At 35.5% G+C, this 22,324-nt stretch overlaps 2 protein-coding genes across 2 annotated transcripts; both read right to left on the reverse strand.

Moving 5' to 3' along the window:
- Positions 1-917: 917 nt before the first annotated feature.
- LOC125668058 (uncharacterized) lies at positions 918-2,732 on the reverse strand. The gene is made up of 3 exons (XM_056161960.1): positions 2,063-2,732; positions 1,602-1,767; positions 918-1,463 (listed from the first exon to the last, which is right to left on the reverse strand). Exons 1-3 carry the CDS (start codon positions 2,108-2,110, stop codon positions 1,039-1,041), a joined length of 639 nt encoding a protein of 212 aa, XP_056017935.1. The 5' UTR covers positions 2,111-2,732; the 3' UTR covers positions 918-1,038.
- A 6,731-nt stretch (positions 2,733-9,463) lies between these two features.
- Positions 9,464-21,834, reverse strand: LOC125664676 (uncharacterized). Its single transcript, XM_056161959.1, has 4 exons — positions 21,666-21,834; positions 14,426-14,514; positions 13,668-13,818; positions 9,464-12,228 (listed from the first exon to the last, which is right to left on the reverse strand). The coding sequence occupies exons 1-4, from the start codon at positions 21,721-21,723 to the stop codon at positions 11,804-11,806; spliced, it is 723 nt and encodes a 240-aa protein (XP_056017934.1). The 5' UTR covers positions 21,724-21,834; the 3' UTR covers positions 9,464-11,803.
- Between the last annotated feature and the right edge of the window lie 490 nt (positions 21,835-22,324).

Below are 22,324 nucleotides of genomic sequence, written 5' to 3' on the forward strand. Positions count from 1 at the left end.
AACATATGAAATATCATTATCATCAAGTGAATGGTTCTCAAGATATTGAGCGGACAACACATGGTCTACAGACCGACCGACCGACAGGTGCAAAACAACATGCCCCCTCTTTTTCAAAGGGGGGCATAAAAAACAAAACGTTAAGGTTACATCAAATGGCTAAAGATATACAAACATACCCCCCCCCCCCCCCCAATAAAACTACAATGTACACTACATACTTAATTATACTGCAAAGTAACATGTACATTGTTTTTTTTGCTTGCTAATGTGAATTGTTTAGTTGTTGGTCATGTAATGCTCTCTCTCTCTCTCATATATATATATGTGTGTGTGTGTGAGAGAGAGAGAGAGAGAGAGAGAGAGAGAGAGAGAGAGAGAGAGAGAGAGAGAGAGAGAGAGTGTGTGTGTGTGTGTAAAGTGTGGACAAATTTCAACCAATGGACAGTTGTGAGGACAGAATTGCACTATGAGGACAAAAAAAATTGTCCTCACAATTAGTCTTCATAAATGTGACCTACAGCATGTGAAAAATGAAGATACAAAATATTAGCTTAGTGAGGACAAGAGGTGCAAGGACATGCCCTTACTACATGTAATATTCTCTCTCAAAACCTTTTTTTTCATGATTTGAAAGAGAGTAATGTATTAGATAAACTTTTATAGGTATCCCTATACAAGAAAATACCGCAATTAAGCTATACCTAACATAGTACTTTTTTGCCTTTAGAATAATATATGCCTGTATTCTCTTCTACACATTGTGAGGACGTCCTCACTTAGTAGGTTTGGTCGCGCGCGCGCGCGAGAGAGAGAGAGAGAGAGAGAGAGAGAGAGAGAGAGAGAGAGGTTATATAGTACTGATAGTGCATAAACATTTTTAAAAGATGAAAAATAATTTATTTCAATACGCAGTATTTTTAGATATATGCAGTATCATCAGAAAGAAATACACATTAAAATCACCTGTGTAAATACACATTTATATTCTGTATTTGTATTTACATATACATTTACCAATTTCGAAAACTATGTATTCTACATCAGATACTTTTGTTTCTCTTTCTCTGTCAATAGGTCACGGTGAATTTGGTCCATGTGATAAATGGAATTTCTTCTGAATATTTCTTGGAGGCTTTTTATGGACATTGGGTCGATGTTTCGTGGAATCATCTCTATATGTTGTTCTTCCCAGTTCCATAGACCCCACAGTGCGGAATGCTGCTCAGTTACCTTCACAAGGAGTGGATCATAGTAATACTCCTCCCGACACACAAAAAAAATTCCACTGACTCTCTGGTAACCGGTCTTCAATAACACAGCAGTAATATATGCCATTTCCACCGCCTCTCTCCTGCTGTGCCACCTGTTACGGAATTTGAAATTTTTTGACTTATGCATGGTTGTTTTTGCGTACAAAATTTGGTTCCATTTCCTTCGCGTTGACTTGGGTAATGTTACACCTGCCAAACAAAATCAGTATTACATCATACGCATGCGTATATGTATCCACAAGTATTCTTGCATTGAAGACAGGTTATGGTTTCTAATGTCTAAATTTACATATGGTATAGTTACTAAAATTAAAATTATGAAAATACCAAAAAACATATTCAGCTGCTGTTCCCAGAAATCAAATATTAAAGCGTCTATAAATTTCAACGGTACATCTCTTCTGGTAAAATATTCACAAGGTTGCTGAGGTGTGTCTGGTATATCAAGTCCTTGATCTCGCAGAGCGCTGATATGTCGGCACCCTACATGCACCTACAACAAATACATGTACATGTATATACAGTCTGCGGTTATTCGGATGAATGTCCTGGCTATAGTGAATCTAGTTCGATTAGGGAGTGTTTCTCTATTGAGGTTCTCTCTCTCTCTCTCTCTCTCTCTCTCTCTCTCTCTCTCTCTACTAGAGTTTTTTTTTCACTAATGTTGAATAAATAGTTAAAGACCTGTGTCCCCAATGATATGGATTCATGACCAATTTTTAATTCTCTACACAGCAACTCCAGCAAACTAATGTTCTGTTTTAACAAACTTATCTTCCAGCATTTACCGAGTCAAGGTGGAGATCTTTCATGTTATCTGCTAAAGCACCCTCCATGCTTCCAAAAACTTCATAATCTGAAAAAGAATGCTGCGATACTGCAGCACCACATTAGCATGTGAATATCTTATTCAAAATCGAAATATTAATTTGTCATTTGTAACTAAATATCATGTCATAATATCTATTGTAGGTTCTATCAAGTAGCAATTCATGTAACTATCACATTTATTTCTATGAAGCACAATGTTTCAATGGACGCATTGTTGCTGAATAAAGATTGATCTGTGTAATAATTTCAAAATGCTACCCTTCCTTCTTTTTTTTCTTTCTTGATCACCTAGCACAAAAAGTAGTACACGGTTGAAGTTAAACATAGAATTAGTTAGGTTAGCCTCCTTAAAAAATCAAAAGGGCTTGATACTAGCAGTGTTATACATGTACATATATTTCTTACAAGATAAAATATACATGTAGTTATTTACTTAAATGATGTTTACATGATAATTATTTGTATTTAAATTATTGAAATATCTTTAATTAAATCAAACTTAGATAAATGCGCACATTAAAGCTAAAATTATACGGAGGAGAAACAGCGCGAACGGAAACAAATTAAAAACACAAGTCGTCAAAACGCAATAAATTAAATGAATCCGAAACACACAAAAGATGGCGCCAGAAACAAAACCCCGAAGCAATCAAATACCGAATGAATCGCAAGAAACGACAGGTCTACCATTTGTAAAGAAACGACAAAAAAGTTTATTGAAAAATTGAAATAAAAACTTGCCAAAATCTTTAAATCAAGAAGCTACGATTGCTGAATGTCTTGACGAGAGAAAAAAAATTACCAGCGTTTAAATTGATAAAAAATGAAATAGATATTCCCTCTCCCGAAGAAAAAGATATTTCAACACTTCAGTCATCTATCTTCAATGGCATTTAAAAAAGGAACATGTGTCAAATCTAAGAGATGCGACAAAGCGCAGGAATCTATGAGTTTCCTTACAGCTTTGTAACAAAACCTTTCACTCCAATTCTTCTTGTTATAGATATACAAAGCGGGAAACAAGACCCGACGCTCCCTGATGAAAAAGAGAACTTTATAACGTATGTACACGACTTTTGGTGCGCACCCAAAAATCCTCATGCTACCGGAAATGAAAATGACGTAAAGCGCCCCGGAATCTGACCGAAACATTATTCTTCACATGCAGTTCAAATTTGAGAAAAACACAGAGAGAAAGTTAGAATGATTTCAAACTTCAATATCTTGATATTAATGTAGAGCAGAGGCTGTCTGAATATATTCGTTCCGCCGGAGCAGTAGACTGAGTAACATTTTGTTGCCGATAACACTTGGAAATTAAATATGTTTTCAAAACCAGTATCACTTATAGGAAAACAAATGTTTCGAACCTTAGCTTTTACGTAAATATGTGAAACACTTTAATTTGCCCCGCAAATGATCAGCATCACAAAAAAACTTTGTTTAAATCGCGCTTGTTAATATAGCGATGCTAGTTACACTTTCCCCCCGAGGAACAGGAATTGGGCTATCTAATTTAAACATATTTTATTGAGATACTCAACAGGATTGGGCAACAGGCAGAGCCTATGTAGGCCCTCTCCCAAATACAAAGATCAAGTACAAAGGTGTGATCGATAAAAAGGATTTTTTGAAAATGTAACAATATTGTAATGAGTTATAACCCTCCATCTACAGTCACACACATACATATATACATATAATATAGATTGGACTATCTCTCACAAGATGTGACATGGGATTGGTTCGAGTACAACACTTAAAATCTAAAAAGGGGAAATGAAAAAAAAAACTAGTGAGGATAAAACAGTGTACCAAACTTGCTGAACTTTTACGTTACCTAAAAGGGCTTCTTCGCAAGCCCCCCTCCTACAATATGCGCGCCAAATAGCAAATGCATAAACTAAAAAAAACTGCAAGAGTCTACCGCAAATTTATTGCATAGCTATTCACGAATTCTCTGAAGATTACGCATGAAATTCAGTCCAATCATTTTCAAAGAACCGAGGTTTCAATCCATGCAACGATGATTTACAGATTTGGGATTCTCGAAAACGATGGTATTGACAGTACAGTAGACGAATCATGGTTGTTAACTGAAATTTTCTTTTTCATGACATCTCTATGGAGCGCCAAATTAACGTAATCTCAAATAATTAATGATATCTTTAATTATCTGAAGATATCACCAATTCATGTGATGCGCGCAACAATTCATTTAACGATCTCTTCAAATAAATTAATGCTACCTTCAATTCTGAATTCTTGCACGCATTAATTGAATTGATGATATAATTAATTATTCTGCTGAATTGATGCGTGCTATAATTCAAGTGTTGCTCTCATTAAACGAATTGATGATATCAACAGTTGAACGGATGCGCGCTACAATTCAATTCTTCAAGAGAGCAATAATTCAATCTATGCGCGCATTAATTCAATTAATGTGTGCAATAATTGAATGATTTGCTCTCTTCAATTGAATTAATGATATCTATCATTAATTCAATTGATCTATGCACGCTGTAATTGAATTATTGCTTTCTTTAATTGAATTATAGACATCATTAATTCAATTGAAGAGAGCGATAATTCTTTTAGAGAGAGCAACATTATTCTGTAATTGGAGATATCTTCAATTCAACATTCCACGATTGAATTCATGATCTCTTTAATTGAATTGTTGCTCACTTTAAAAGAATTGATGCGCGCATTAATTCCTTATACAAAACCGGTGTATAAATATTAATTAAAGGTATCTTCAATTGAATTAACGAGATCATTAAATCCTTTATAACGATACATTTTTGTGAGCAATATTTCCACCACATTGATGCTCTCATCAATTAAATTGACGAGAGTAATACTTGAATTAATGAGCTCATCAAATCAATTATTGCTCTTATTACAGAGGTTCGCACCTGAAGATTTGGAGCAATGTCAATTTTTTGGGAAGTGTATTTTTTATTTCTGCATTGAAGGAGAATTAGGAAATTAAAAAGAATGACTGGGGGTTGCAACGCTTGTTATTGAGCTACAGTGTTCTTAACATGACCTTTCTGCACTTAAAATTTATTAATTAAACTTTATTTGCCTGTTGATATCAACAGAACATAAGCGATACAAGTCAATCTTTACATAAAATAGATATATAATCATGATTCCTAATACTACAGATAAAAAAAAAGTTTAATACTAGTAGTGGGGAAAATGACCTTTTTGCACTTGATATGCGAAAGAATTCATTACATCAAACTTTGAAGGTGCTGCACGTCTCATGTTATTTTCCCTAAAGGTGTTGCATGAAAGATTGAAAAAATTTAAGTTATTCAAATAAATGACAAAACCAATTGGAACGTATGTCTTGATTCAATAATTTTTTAAAATAAGTTTAAAAGAAGTGTATTGACAAAATTAGCCAAAATATTTCGAGTTTACTGTTTAAATCAAGCAATAAGCGATTTATATGATTTCTAGCGTTAAGATGGAGGGGTATCCCCGAATTATATAAAAACTGCCTCCGTGAAACAAAATAAATTTAGCATGAGCATGTTCTTTGAGTTTTCCTCTAAAAAACTGTCGCTTTGAAATTTTGTTTCACGAGGGCATTTTTTTGTAAATTTGAAAATATCGAAACGACTTCACTAGTATTATTTTCAACTTCACCTATACGTTAATTTTCCTCAGAAACGTATGGTCTACTGCGTGGTCCAGTGGATAAGGTCGTCGACTCTTAAAAGAGAGAAAAAAAAAAAAAAAAGATCGTCGACTCTTAAATATAAAGATGTTTTCTATTTTTGAAACGACCGGGTTCGATTCCCTCACGAACATTTTTTTTTTCATATTCCTTTTCCATCTAGATATTTTTTTTTATTCTTAATTGAAACACGCTTCTAGTTTTTATAAATGTTTCATGTTCCGAGTTTGAAATAAGCTTCCAACCTGGACACTGTTTAGTTTGTGAATAAGACTCAACAAACACGCCGAATACAGCATGCAATACCTGTGTTTTGATAGTCAAGGTTGCTAACGAGAACTTGTATGTTTTTCTGAATGAAAGTTGTTGACAAAGCCATGGTGCCTTTTACGAAAAACTATGGAATCCGGATAGGGCCACGTAGTTCACTATCGCACCATCGAGGTTTGGGTCGATGGTGCGATAATGCGATGACGATGGTGCGATGACGATGACGCGATGGTGCGATGACGATGGTAAGATGGCGCGATAATGCGATAACGATAGTGCGATGGAGCGATGACGATGATGCGATAACACGATACCGTAATTGTGCCATCGCGCCATCGGTATCGCATCATCGCCATCGTACTATCGCGTCATCGTAGTATCCCGTCATCGTAGTATCGCTCCATCGCACTCGCATTATCGCGCCATCTTACCATCGTCATCGCGCTATCGCACCATCGCGTCATCGTCATCGCATTATCGCGGCATCGCACCATCGACCCAAACCTCGATGGTGCGATAGTGAACTACGTGGCCCTATCCGGATTCCATACTATCCGGATTCCATAATATATATATATATATATATATATATATATATATAAAAGCACTAAATAATCACAACTAGGTACTGAAAATTTTCGCCCCAGCCCGGGGTCGAACCAGCGACGTACGGCACCCACCGCCTAGCAAGATCGTCAAACCAGTGCGTAAGTCCACTCGGCCACGACTTCCCTTATATATATATATATATATATATATATATATATATATATATATATATATATCTTGTTTAATATTTTTTCACTTGTATGGATACGTCACCAAGACCGGTGAAGGGCTTGAAATTTACGCATTTGTTCGGCGCTTACGGCCATTGAGCAGCGTGCCACACCTACACCTGCTGTGACACGGGACATCCGTTTTTAAGGCCATATCCGAGGACCAGTGACATTCACAGTTGATGCCGAGCGTTTGGGGATGGAACTGTCACAACTTGTTGTTTTAAAGACTAAGGTCTCTTGCGGCGCTGAATCCCGGCCTTCCGCATGAGGGGTGAACGTATTCTCTTTAGAGAAGTCGAGAGGCATAGCCTTCATTAGCTGCAGAACTGTAGCTCTCCGAAAAAAAATTATGTTGACAGACCGGAGAGCTACAGTGCCACTCATAGTAAAAACTGTATATTTATTGCGCACGAAAAGCTGCGCTCGGTTCTAGGTTTATTTCTCCAACTTCTTACACAATCTACCCAAAAGCACGAAATGAAAAATTCCTCAGACATTTATCAACTACTCTCGTCCCTTTACTAACCTTACAAATGTTTACGAGATCTCGCTTACAAGTAAACATGGCTGTCGATAGGCGAAAAGTTCGAACGTATGACTTTCCGAGACTGATCAGAGCTATTTAAAACATTTGTAAGGTTTGTAAAGGGACGAGAGTAGTTGATAAATGTCTGAGGAATTTTTCATTTCGTGCTTTTGGGTAGATTGTGTAAGAAGTTGGAGAAATAAACCTACGCAGCAGGGTTAAGGTGTCCCGAGTAAAGTTAAAACAAACATCATAAAATGTACCTCGGTGCACTTCATACTATATGACGTCACAATATAAAAGTACGTCACGACGTACAGGTCTATAGTTGTATCGCGGGGAAAATGTCATAATATTTTATCGCTATTTATTGCCGTTATCTAGTGTTCAAGCACAGGCACTCGACGTTTTAAATATCTATAATAAAAAAAATTGTCTTCCTGTAAACATAATATTGACAATATTATGTTTACAGGAAGACATTTTTTTTATTATAGATATTTAAAACGTCGAGTGCCTGTGTGTTCAAGCTGTATGTGTTTTAATCTGTTTGTCAGATGATCCCCCCCCCCCCCCCCCCCCCATATTTCTTCGATAATATATAAGTCTCATATATTTATATATAGTATGTGCACGAAAGACTGTAAAGTAATCTTTACATCACTTTGTGACCTTGATATCGCCCCCGATGTGTATAGTCATTTGGAATAAAGAAAACCAACGCATGTACATATCGACTCGTTCCAGGTGAAAGATGACGATATTTCATTTCGACCTAGGCATATTCAGAAAGGTAACTAGTTGCAGATTTAGGATTTTGATACGGAAGGTACAATATTTTGCCTCGTTTAGATACGATTTGGATGTGAATGTGGAAAATGCCCAACATTTGAGTTGAGATTATGGAAATTGCTATATTTGAGAGGATATTGTACCGATCCGTATCACTCTTTAAATTTACCATATCAATGTCGACATATCAAGCCCAAGCTGCAAATGATTTGAGTGCATCTTTCACCTGGAATGAGGTGATAAACAACTAAAAGTCTAGCGGATAAAAATAGCTCTACGTCACTTGTATGACGACGTAATAGGTAAGCAAAGGATTTCCCCACGTGATACGATGTTTGTTAATGTATTGAAAAACGATTTTTACAAAAAATATGCGACGCTTGAAAGAATTTTACTTTTATATGAATATGCTGTTATTACTTGTTATTTTACTCGGGACACCTTAACCCCGCTGTGTAGAACCGAGCGCAGCTTTTCGTGCGCAATAAATATACAGTTTTTACTATGAGTGGCACTGTAGCTCTCCGGTCTGTCAACATAATTTTTTTCGGAGAGCTACAGTTCTGCAGCTAAGCCTTCATCGACTTCTCTTCGCAAGCATTCATATTTTGATTCTGGAAAACGTGTAAATGCCGGAGTCGGTGACGGTTTATGCTTCGACCGACGTTTCGACTCAGATGTGCCTGGATTTACGCAATAGACAACTTGTTTTCAAACATTTAGCAGTAATGCACAAACCTGTCACAAGGAAATCAACACTTACTTGCTTTTAATCCATTTTCAACATGTCCCCTGTCCCAGGTTTACGTTAACTGGTCTTGGGAGCTGTCACAATAGGGGGCCAGTTAAGAGAAAGCAGGCTGACGTAAACAGAGTTGTGATTTAAACCCAGGACAGGGGCATGTTGAAAATGGATTAAAAGCAAGTAAGTTTTGATTTCCTTGTGTCGGTTTTGTGTATTGCTATTAAATGTTTGAAAACAAGTTGTCTATTGCGTAAATCCAGGCACATCTGAGTCGAAACGTCGGTCGAAGCTTAAACCGTCACCGACTCCGGTATTTACACGTTTTCCAGAATCAAAACATGAATGCTTGCGAAGAGAAGTCGATGAAGGCTATGCCTTTCGACTTCTCTAAAGAGAATAGGGTGAACGTTCTAACCTCTAGACCACTGCGGCGGTTAGGTATTTGATAAATTATTTCATTGATTAATATTTACAGTAACAACGACTATAAAAATAGGTCCAGAATTTTATATGCAACTCAATAATGAAATCAACAAAACGCATGGCTTCATTTCTTTTCAATTTTATTGAGAAACGTTTTACAAGTGAAAAAGTAATTGCAGAGAGAGAGAGAGAGAGAGAGAGAGAGAGAGAGAGAGAGTGATGTCAATACATAACAGCTTGTTTTGTGCATACCACATGGACATGTAGAACAGTAGGTTCAACAATACTTTCACCTAACACTTTTAATTAAAATTCACACAAAATTTAAGAAGTCACCTTTCATACATTGAATTTCGATGACATACAAAAATGGAAATTATATCCAAGCACTCTCTCGATCATATTCTTACAATACACATAGGAAATTAAACAATTTTGAAAGCAAAAATTCATGAAAATTTTCTCCGAGAATTTTAGGTTAGAGCACAATATTGTAATATTTTCATTGACGTATATTTGACTACATCTTCGCTAGTTAAGGGTTTCAGTCAGCTCCTCTAATCTTCACCTCGGCCGATTTATTCAGTTTAGTAACCGCCGCATACCACCAACTATCGGATAACGGGTAATATTGAATCACGCTCATTTGCATAGCATCCTTATAAACTAATGACAATACATGTACAACAAACAGTTTTATAGTGGTGTACCCAGTGTTTATGTACGAAAATTTTCAGATTGACAAGATTTGTAACGACCACACGTGTTTGTGAGTTCAACGCTTATTCTTTGTTTAATAGCAATTTTCCTCAATCACTTGGATTTATATTCTTATTGTTAGCCCTAGCTACCTTGGGTGAAATCAAAGAATGAATTTATAATGGACAGTATAAATATAAAGAGTTTCCCTAATAAATGATCAGAATTAGGGACAGGTCGGCCCTATCCAAGCCACCATCCACACTAATAAATGATCAGAATTAGGGACAGGTCGGCCCTATCCGAGCCACCATCCATACTAATAATTAAACAGAATTAGGGACAGGTCGGCCCTATCCGAGCCACCATCCATACTAATAAATAATCAGAATTAGGGACAGGTCGGCCCTATCCAAGCCACCATCCACAGTGCCATCTATTTTCCCTGACAAGGTCAGTTCTGTGGTCTTTGGTTAAGCACCCTGGTAAGCTTAGTGTAAGACAAATGAAATAGCTTCGGCTCTATTCGGACCACTAATTCACTTATTGGACTACTTCCTTTATTATCCCTTCACTGTTTTTAATTTTTACCTGTTAACGCTCTAAGCTTCCGTTGTGGAATGATCCTTACGACGATGGTGTAGATTTATAGTGCATAATACCCAGTAAGGGCCCTGCTACACTAGCATTATCCTTACGCAACAGAATCCCGGTATATATATCCTTGGGTCGTTCTATTCGAAAGGGATGACAGGTTATTCCATTTTTATTATAGTCCTTATCATTAAACAGTTTCATTGCAGAAGCTTTTGATTCATTACCCTATCATTATAGTCTTTATCAATTAAATGTAAAACTTATACGGTACCAATTTTGATGCACCAGATGCGCATTTCGACAAATAATGTCTCTTCAGTGATGCTCAACCGAAATGTTTGAAATCCGAAATAACTATGAAGTTTTAGAGCTAAATATAACCAAAAACAGCGTGCCAAAAAAAGTGGAGCCAAATTCGTCCAAGGATAAGAGCTATGCATGAGGGAGATAATCCTTAATTTTGAAATGGATTTCTAAATTTTATAACAGCAATTAAATATACATCCGTATTTTCAAGCTAGTAACGAAGTACTTAACTACTGGGCTGTAGAGATCCTCGGGGACTAACAGTCCACCAGCAGAGGACTCGAAAGAAAGAAATGTTTTTAAAAATATTACAAAGGCATTATGTGACCACATTGTAAATCGTCGGAGCAATGTGAGAAAGCTGACAACTTTTAAAGGTTTTGTATCAAGTATATCATCAGAATATGTTTCTAGTTCTTTTGATGTATGTCAATCAAATACACATGTACCCGGTATGCTCAAAACGAAAGTTTTTGTAAATATTGTTCTGCAATTTTGGTGCCACAACATACAGAATTTTGCTACCGTTGTACTTGATTCTCGCACAAATGGTCGTATGTGTGGTGCATTTTGATTGGATGCGGATACTTCTCTCTGCGTCTATCAAAATTCAGTTTACTCTGGACGTTAAAATTCCGACTTGAAGCGGATCTAATACTTGACTAGCGAAGATGGTCTCACTACAGTATAATCCACTAATATTGGAATCGCTTAAATGTTATACTGAAATAAGAATAAATCCCCCAAACATCTACATAGTTTAACATCGGTTATATTGAACATGGGATATAACGAACAATTCAGTCGGTCCCCTAAATTTCAATATATCCAGAGTAGACTGTAATATTCATAGGCAACTCATTAATTGTTTGATTTATACTCCAGGCGATTTGTGTACGAAATTTTATCGATGATACCTTCCCTTTTGAATTCATTTAGAGCTTTATATCGAAAGAAGTTCTGGAATTTTGCAATTTCTTCCCTACTTATACTTCTATCAATTTCCTCTTTTTCCATGGTCGACCATACGTACAATCCCCAAAGAACAGAATTTTCTTTGAGAATTAGTTTAGGTGCTAAGCGAAAGTCCAGTTTGTAAATTGCTAACATACAGTCAACATATTTTCCATCAGAGGATTTCGCAAATGCAATAATTCCATATCGCGCTCCTTGAACACCAGATGCCTCTGCCGTATCAGCGTTGAATTTCCATTCAATAATCTTTGACGTCCATTTCTCTGCAAAATGGATTCCATTCCATTTTCTTCTGTCTGCGTCTGTGACTCCTTTAAACAAATGACATGTATTACTTTGCAATGCAACATACTGTAACATATGGCATGTCAAACGCTGCAATATTTGATCTTTTCCATTTGCATTGTGTAATTTTTCATTTGTATTGTTTAGTTTCCATTTGCATCGTATAATTTTTCATTCATATCGTACAGTTTTCATTTGCATTGCACAGTATAATATTTCATTTGTATTGTATTTTCCATTTGTATTGTGTAAGTTTTCATTGGTATTGTATTCGAAGGATAATTTATTTTGATTTATTATGAAGGAATTCATTGGTCAACTTTTAGCCTGTATCGTGTGAGCTAGATGTCCCAAATGCAATACAAATCAAAAATCATGCAATGCAAATGAAAAAGCATGCATTACAAATGAAAAATTATACAATATAAATGCAAAATTATTCGATACAAATGGTAATTTGACAACTTCATTTCAAAAACTCACACAATACGATTGGAAACGATCAAATTTTGCAACATGTGGAATGCCATAGTAACAATAAGGTTTGTTCTATGGGTGTCAAATCCTCTTAAGTCTGAATTGAAAAATCCTGGTTGTAGGGTGGTTACTGGATTGTCGAGATTCATCATAGTTCAATTCTGGGGATTTTAATCACTTGTCAGTGTATAAATGAACCCTTTGAAAATACGCGAGTTTTAGATTCATTATGAGTTGAACATTGCATGACTAAATCAAAAAGGAGCTGCACGTTTATTACTGTTCCCTAAGAATGTTTCACTTCTGAAATCGAAATTTAAGTCTACTAGAACGATGATAAATTAGATTTTACTGTCTGCAATGTAGAGATTATTGCATTTAATCAGCATGATCGTCACTTTTAAGATAATTCAAGTTGCAAATGGGCAAACATCGTACTAGTCTTACTCATCTTCAAACATTACTCTACAGTATTTCCACCAAAATTCTATCTCTTAAAAAATGGAATTCTTCAAACAAAACTAAAATATTTCATCTATAATTTGTTTAGTTAAAAATTGCCGATTTCGAATTTTGTTTCAAAGATACATGTATATCATTATAATTTTTGTAACTTGCAAGAAATTGATAAAATGGAGTATTGAACCATATGTGTATAACATCTATTTACATATATATTCTTAGGGCGATTATTTGATCTAGCGGTGATACATGTACATGTATACGTGTACTGCATTTGTATCTGTCGAGTACATATTTCTGATCCATGCGTTCGTCAGGATCGAATTCGATTATCAACAAGAAACATGGACGGATAAGGCGTCAGTAGGTCACGTGTGTGATAAAGACTCCATACTCCGTCAGTAAGCCGCATAATACATTTATATAGCATTTCTTTCTTCCAGTGAAAATATGATTTTGAACAGAGACAAAATAATATCGTACTCCCTTATAAAGTTATACCGGTGTGTAACTTATATATTCGTACCACTTTCCCCGTACATGTGTTGCAGATGATCGAGGAAATCGGGAAACTTCTCTACTGGAATTCTTTCCATTCGTGTCACCTCGGAACCCTCCTCCCATTTTGTGAAATGATTTAGCTGTTGTTCCACTTTGGTAGCATCTACCTCGCTTACCTACAACATCAATAGGAACGTCATTATAGACATTATATACGTGTTATAGAACCGGTCAAAACTGATATCAAGTAGGCTGAGCCAGTTGTTGCTGTTCTTTTGATTCCGCATACATGTACGTGTATATGTTATTAAAAGTCTCATTAAAAATGTTTCACTCATATCTTACAGGATGAAACTGTGCCACCCAGTCGACAGAACGTTCACTGAAAGGTCTGGAAAAGTGACTTAATGACAGAGCTCTCCATTCAGACACCTTTCAGTAACTGATCACTTTACTGTATGGCATAGTTTCATCCTGTGATATACACTGCAGAGCTGGTAATGTGCCTTAAAATTTAACTTAAGCATGACGCTCAAGTCCGAAGTGGTAAGGATTCTTCATCCTGCTAGTGCCTATCGTAACGAGGAATTTCAGTTTAGAACTAAGGAGCTCCTGATAAGTAGTAAATCCTTTCAAAACATTAAAACATTTTATTGCGAAAATGTTCATATAGGCATTCTAAATGATTCTTTTAAAAATCTATTGTCCAATTATGGCAAGAACAATTGTAAAGAAAGTTATCAAAATATCATAGACGTCATATTTTTAAACCTGATTTCATACCTTCACATTGTAGAGAACTGCCTGCATCTTTGATCGAATTTCATCTTGTCCAATGTTCTCAAAGATATAGTTTATAAAACGTCTGGATGCTTTAGATAGAAAAAGTATCCCCTTTAAATGGCGTTGATATAGTGAACAAACAATATTCAGATAAAATGTGTTTGCAATAGTGTTTGATGATATTTTACAGTGTATCACGATGAATTGAAAATATTGTATTATAAACAAGGGTCATCCTAGGTACCGTGTCATATTCAACTTGCATAATAGTTACGTAAAGAAGAGGCCAAACAGTTCTTTTCAGGAAGGAAAATGTTCTAAGCATCAAAATTATTTTTCATTCAGAGAAATATTTTATATGCTTCAATTCTCCAGACTCCCATTTAAAATAGTTTATATTGGCGCAGGTATCAATTTTTTGAACTACATGAAAGGTGAACATAACAAACAATGATCAATCTCGTAATTCCTATAAGGAATAAAAATAATAATAGAGAGTTGGGTAAACACGGACCCTTGGATATACCAGAGGTGGGATCAGGTGCCTAAGAGGAGTAAGCACCCCATGTCGATCGGTCACGGTCGCCATAAGCCCTATAACTTAATCAGGTAAACGGAATAATCCGTAGTCAAAATCAGTGTGTCAAGAACGAACTAGCAATCGGCATGAAACTCGTCAAACAATATTTGACAAAATGATAGGTTGTATTGGCAAACCAGATCACTATAACGACCATAGAATACATGTATCTAAAGGTCAAGTTGACTGCCACAGCAAGAGATTTTTTCTCATGTAGAAGCTCTTGAATAATCTCTGCTTCATAAGAATATAAAACAGATCAGCTACCAAAGAAACACAATTCGTGCCCATGGAATTCCAATAGACTGTTGGCAGACCTGATCACCAGAGACTACGAAGATATTGTCAATGAGGAACTCGAGCATTTTTTTTATTTCAACCTTTAGAGTACTTGTACGTGGAATCAGAGTGGTGGTTAACAAAGTAGAATTATGAATGATTGATCACTAGATATGAATATTTCCGTTTTCCATTTTTTGTTGAAGAATTAAGTAACTGTCTCTGATGTCAACAAGTCTAATCTTTAATTTATCGTGAGGAATGGTCGTGTAAAGTGTTGAAAAGTCATAAGTTTGGATGTTGTTGATTTGAGAAAATCTTTGCGATTTCAAATTTATTATAAGTTGTTTGGAATATTTTAGAATCCACATTTTATTTATAACACTTCTGGCACATGTTGTGGCACAGTACATTTGAAGTCCTTCACAGCTGTTAATATTTTTGTGAGGAGCATAAGAAATAGGGGCTTGGTGGAACATTTACTGGATCCTGCGATGTATCTTTGTAAGAGGTTTTGTGAAGTGTAGGAATCCAGTATAGGTACGGTAACTCATATTCATCTATCCCATTGACTGGGATATTATATGTGTCTAAAACTGAAGCACGATTTTGAAGAATTTCATCGTTTTAAAGGGTGTTTGGAGTACATGTATATTGGAGTATTTTGTTGGAGTATGGTACATATTTTTGATTTGATGTGTGTAATACATGATTTTAATATTTCCCTTATACTTTACTTTTAATCCATTCTGACACGGTATCAAGTCCCTTTTTTTTTTTTTTTTTTTTACATTTAGCCCATCATCTGGCATAATCTTCGACAGAATTCTTAATAGAGATGAAGTTCTGTGAATTTAGGACCTTTTCAGAAGAAGTGATTTCAGATCCTCATTTTCAACTATATCAACATCACCAGTAACACCAAGTATACACCAACATGCTAGATGTAGCCTATGTTGTGACCGGGGTGTAGGTTATGTTGTGACCGGGATGTAGCCTATGTTGTGACCGGGATGTAGCCTATGTTGTGACCGAGGTGTAGGCTATGTTGTGACCGGGATGTAGGTTATGTTGTGACAGGGATGTAGCCTATGTTGTGACCGGGATGTAGGCTATGTTGTGACCGGGGTGTAGGCTATGTTGTGACCGGGGTGTAGGTTATGTTGTGACCGGGGTGTAGGTTATGTTGTGACCGGGATGTAGGTTATGTTGTGACCGGGATGTAGGCTATGTTGTGACCGGGGTGTAGGCTATGTTGTGACCGGGGTGTAGGTTATGTTGTGACCGGGATGTAGGTTATGTTGTGACCGGGATGTAGGCTATGTTGTGACCGGGGTGTAGGTTATGTTGTGACCGGGATGTAGGCTATGTTGTGACCGGGGTGTAGGTTATGTTGTGACCGGGATGTAGGTTATGTTGTGACCGGGATGTAGGCTATGTTGTGACCGGGGTGTAGGTTATGTTGTGACCGGGGTGTAGGTTATGTTGTGACCGGAGTGTAGGTTATGTTGTGACCGGGATGTAGGCTATGTTGTGACCGGGGTGTAGGTTATGTTGTGACCGGGATGTAGGCTATGTTGTGACCGGGGTGTAGGCTATGTTGTGACCGGGGTGTAGGCTATGTTGTGACCGGGATGTAGGTTATGTTGTGACCGGGATGTAGGCTATGTTGTGACCGGGGTGTAGGCTATGTTGTGACCGGGGTGTAGATTATGTTGTGACCGTGGTGTAGGCTACCGAAGCAGCAATATCGATGATCGAGGTTCGTTTTTTGCATACATATCTCGATTTGTGGATATATTTCGCAGGAAATCATATGGTTACGGAAGAAAGCATTCATTCAGGAATATATGGAAACAAATATATACACTTTCTAGTTTTATCAAACACTTCAACACAATTCCGACGATCGGGGCAAGTTTGGCACTACCGCGTGCCTATGATCAAATATCAGTGCAATGCATTGTTTTATCGTCACTTTTATATGATCAATAATTATGTGTTCTCTGTATAAAAAGTTTTTGCATATACTTTCAATGAACAAGCATTCTGAGAGTATTGCATGGCAATACATAGTCCCCTACCGGTTGCAAAAATCACTGTACCACAACAATATTCAAAGTTCATTATGTAGGTTATGGTAAAAGTGAAAATTGGGGAACCAGGATAGGAATGGTTGGAAATCAACTACTATTCGAGTAGAGACTAGACCAGGAAAAAAGACAAATTTATGATTAGGTTTAGGTCTCTAACCAAGTCAATAAACTGTGACATGTAGGTGATCATGAATAATTTAGCTATATTGTTGTATTACAATGCTAGAAGTTTTAATGAGTGTAGTATTCTTATCTACAGAGATAAAAAAAACTTGGATTTAAATTAACAATTCATGGTATTTTTCTAAGTCCAAGGGCCATAACTTAATGAAGAATCAACGGACCGAGATGAAATTCGAACTTGATCTGTAACTTGTTATGGCAAAGCAATGTACATGTACCAAATATCAAATGAATATTTGGAAGCACAACCAAAAAACTCCGGAAAACTGATAATTCATTCTATTTTCCTACATTGTAAGTCCAAGGGTCATAACTAAGTGAAAAATCAACGGACCAAGACGAAATTCAAACTTGAACTGTAACTTGTTATGGCAAAGCAATGTACCAAATATCAAATGAATATCTGCAAGTATAACCCCCAAAAAAGTCTGGAAAACTGATAATTCATGCTATTTTTCGAAGTCCAAGGACCATAACATAATGGAAAATCAACGGACCGAGACGAAATTCGAATTTGATCAGTAACTTGTTATGGCAAAACAACATACCAAATATAAAATAAATATCTGCAACAGAGAAAAAAGTGCGGAAAACAGGACTGACGGACAGACAGATAGACGGAGGGGGCGCAAACCTAAAGTCGCCTTCGACGTCGTCGGTTGGGAACTAAAAAACAAAAGGATTAAAAGACATACTTAGAAAATGTAGAATTTGACAACTATGCAACAGAAACGAGATTAGTGTTGAATATCACTTTATTGTAGTGATATACATGTATCTGTAAAACAAGCTAGTCAATCCAATGTTTCAAAGTATTACTACGTACACAAATCCTGACATTCAGAAATTTAATCAATTATTTGATATAACTAACAGAAACTCATTAATCAAATTACGTACATGTATATAAGAATTATCATGGAATGAGTTTACTTAGTTCTTCGGTGTTTTTTTTCTTTGTAGTGTGCTTCCTTTTGTTTTGTAATATTTGTATTAATATTCTTTTCAATGCTTTTATATTTCTTTGTATAGCAAGAAAATAAAGCATTGATTGATTGCATGATTAAATGATGAATTCGTGCCCAGAATTTTGGGTACTAGTAATTCTGGGTACTAGTCCTCCTAGTGAAGTCGTATCCATTCAAATATGGGTACGAGTTAAAAAAAAATATACGGTGACAAAGGATCACCTTGTCTACACCCTCTCTGAATATTGATTTTTTCAGAAAGATTACCACCTTGATTTACTGCAGATGTAATATCTGTACAAAATAATGATACCCAGTTCCGAATAGAGTTGCCAAAGTTAAAGAAAGTTAGTACTTTTTGAATAAATTCCCAAGACACTGTATCAAAAGCTTTTTCAAAATCGATAAGCAATAATAAACCAGGTATATTTTCTTCCTCAGTGTAATGCATAACATCATAGATAAGCCTTGTATTTTCTCCAATATACCTGTTGGGAATAAAACCTGTTTGATCAGGGTTGATTATTTTATCTAGATACCGTTTTACTCTACTAGCCACTGTACTTGATGCAATTTTATAAACAGTATTCAACAGAGTGATAGGCCTCCAGTTCTTCAGATATTGTCTTGGCTTGTCACCTTTCGGTAGCAATGTAATGATACCATGTCTTTGTGTAACTGACAAAATACTACTTCTATATCCATAATTGATAGACCTTACAACAAAAATACCAATATATTTCCAAAACATTTTGAAGAATTCGGCAGAAAAACCATCAGATCCTGGGGATTTATTAGATTTCATTTTGTAAAGAGTATTGGAGGCTTCTTCAATAGTAATTTCCCCTTCTATTGATTCTGATTCTTTATTAGAAAGTTTCGGAATATCTTTAAAGCTTGGCTCATTGTTAAAATCAAAACTATTATTTATTTCAGTTTTCTTGTATAATTGTTCATAAAAAGTTTTTGTTTCCCTTAAGATTTCAGATTGTTCATATATTACTCTCCGTTCATTATTCTCCAATCTAGGGATTATTTTGCTTGTAAAATTTCTGGTTTCCAAAGCACAAAAATATTTTGATGGTTTTTCGCCTTCTTCAACCCATTTGGCTCTACTTCTTACATAATTACCTTGTAACTTGTGTTTTCTTATGTTTTCTAGATCTTGTTTTTTACTAGACAGTTCACCAATATTACTGTCACAAACATTTTCTTCCAATGTTTTGATATTTTCAATTAATTCTTTTTCCTCCTTTCTTTTTTTTTAATATATGAAGCATAAGAAATTGTTTTACTCCTTATTTCTAATAATAAGGTTTCTAATAACAGTTGATCATTAATAGCGAAGGAAATGTTTGCATCAGGGATATTGTGTATGTTACCAAAATTATATACAGGAGCTGCATATTGCTTCTTAACTTCTAAAATAACACCTCTAATACAATCTAAATAATTTTCATCATATAATAAAGAATTGTTGAACTTCCATAATCCTCTACCTTTCTTGAAGTTATTAAAAACAATGGACAAGAATATCATAGAATGGTCTGATCTATAACTAGACTCTATATTACAATTTCTTAAACCAGACAAAAGCGTCTCAGATATTAAGAAGAAATCTAAACGACTTTGTTTTAATGGGTTTTTTTCCCTCCACGAGTATCTACGAGCATTTTCGTGTAGCTGCCTAAATGGATCAATATAACCATTACTTTCCATTAACTCCAAGACCTTGTCCCTTGCCTTTGGGTTATTAGTACTTTTATAATTGTAATAATCTAAATCTGGGTTTACAGGGACTGACACTAATTTTAATACCAACCTGTCCCTTCGGACAAGTTAACATGAAATTTAGGTTGTCCGAATGGAAAATGTACTTGTCCGAAACTGACCAACAAAAAACTGTAATGTATATGCATTGCATTCTCATGAGTGTTTTTTTTTTATTAATAGTGTTACCCTGGTTTTCTTGTGATCTCCAATGGATCAAATAATCAGAGAATATTCCCCTTAAATTCTTTTTAATAAATTATTATTTGATAACCTATTGATAATTTTTCATTTTGGACATGTTTTTCGTAAAAATTATTGAATTTTAACTTCGGAAAAAGTGTTCTATATCTGTTTGTTCACTTCCAAGAATCACGCGACAATAGAGACATCTGATTGGCGCGATTAAAATACACCGTGAAGCTGATTGGTCGATATTAATGAACAATCTAAATTTAGATCAGGGAAAACCAGAAAAACGCCATATTGATTATCAGATTATTTCTATCGACGAGATGTACTTCAAAAACTTTAAGGACTCTTTTCACGTAGAATTTATTAAAATTTCACGGATACCCTTCATTTATTTTTGGTTGTCCCATCGGACAGGTAAACTACAGAACTTAGTTGTCCGACCACCGTTTTAAGTTGTCCCGGACAATCGGACAGCCGTTAGTGTCAGTCCCTGCAGTTTAAGACAAGATTAAAATCACCACACCAAATAATATTAGAACACTGCATATCATCAATGCATTTTTGTACATTATCAAAAAAAGGCGGTTTGTCATTATTTGGACCATAAACATTACAAATCAATACTTCATGACCTTCAAGATGCACTAAGAAACCTTTTAACTTGCCCGCTGCAATATCACAAATGAAATTATTTTATGAAACACACAAATATATAGCATATAAGAATGGTGAAAAGAAAAAATTTGATACTCAATGGAACAGATGGAACTTAATATTTACTTAAAACATGCCTCTCTCTTTCTCACTATCTCTCTCCATGCACATAATGATAATTATATATGATTTGTTGTATTCATGTACTTTATTATGTGTACAAAAACCAATTAAAAAAAATAATTAGACCAAAGGTCAACAAAAATCCAAGAATAAGAAAATATGAGATTTCTAAAGAGAACATGTGATGCTAACATTCACCAGGGATCTTATGTCCCCATGTGAATTAAAAATAACACACCCCACGAATGTGAAATTCCTATGTGAATTAAAATACCCCCCCCCCCCCCCCATTTTCTAGTTATTTGATTTCAGCCATTTTCTACAATAGTATTTTAATTATTTGTCTGTTTGTTTTTTATTTATCTTTTTTTGTATGAGATATGAATTCTTACCTTTAAATATGACGACAGATATTACACAAACCACTGCACTGACAACCTTGTACCCCATTTCGTATTTTGAAATTCTTGAACGCAAGTGTAGTGCGTTTTCTGCTACTTTAATTATTCAGATTATTGATCAATCATTTTCTATGAACCCATTTAGTTTCATTTTCGTTTTAAACTGCATTTAGCCTGGTTCCCGACCCAAGTACAAATTTATTTACGCAAGGTGTTTCATGTACTAGTATTCCACATAAAAAAGATTAGAATGCTTGCACCACATTTATTATTTATCACACAGGTAAAGGTTATAAGTAATGTCAACATTATTTGGGAATTTTATTGCATGGGTCGTTTACATTGCAATACAGGCGCGGATGTAGAAAAAAATCAAAGAGGGGATGGTCCAGAGGATGAAGTTGGTATCCACTATATTTCCATATCTGATGACAAAAACAAAATCATATATTTTGCCGACAGCCCGCCGTAGTTATTAGACACCGACTATATATTAATATATGACATCCACTTATAATTCATATTCAAACATAACAGTGTCTATACATTGTGTAAAATTCATCTTCACAATTATTCTCGAATATTCTATGGGGGAAAATGATGTAATATACGAAGCCCAGGGGGAAAATAGAGATGAAACCCTTTGAATT

The sequence above is a fragment of the Ostrea edulis genome, chromosome 4, assembly GCF_947568905.1.
Source record: "Ostrea edulis chromosome 4, xbOstEdul1.1, whole genome shotgun sequence".
Classification (NCBI taxonomy): domain Eukaryota; kingdom Metazoa; phylum Mollusca; class Bivalvia; order Ostreida; family Ostreidae; genus Ostrea; species Ostrea edulis.

What these genes read in the sequence shown, in the direction of transcription:
- LOC125668058 (XM_056161960.1), bottom strand. Translation starts at nt 2,110, where the DNA reads ATGGAGGGTGCTTTAGCAGATAACATGAAAGATCTCCACCTTGACTCG. An exon ending in AAGATCTCCACCTTGACTCG is followed by an intron (nt 1,768 to 2,062) that starts GTAAATGCTGGA and finishes TATTTGTTGTAG; the next exon opens with GTGCATGTAGGGTGCCGACA. An exon ending in GCAGCTGAATATGTTTTTTG is followed by an intron (nt 1,464 to 1,601) that starts GTATTTTCATAA and finishes TTTGTTTGGCAG; the next exon opens with GTGTAACATTACCCAAGTCA.
- LOC125664676 (XM_056161959.1), bottom strand. Translation starts at nt 21,723, where the DNA reads ATGGGGTACAAGGTTGTCAGTGCAGTGGTTTGTGTAATATCTGTCGTC. An exon ending in ATCTGTCGTCATATTTAAAG is followed by an intron (nt 14,515 to 21,665) that starts GTAAGAATTCAT and finishes TTCTATCTAAAG; the next exon opens with CATCCAGACGTTTTATAAAC. An exon ending in ACACATGTACGGGGAAAGTG is followed by an intron (nt 12,229 to 13,667) that starts GTACGAATATAT and finishes ATTTGTTTAAAG; the next exon opens with GAGTCACAGACGCAGACAGA.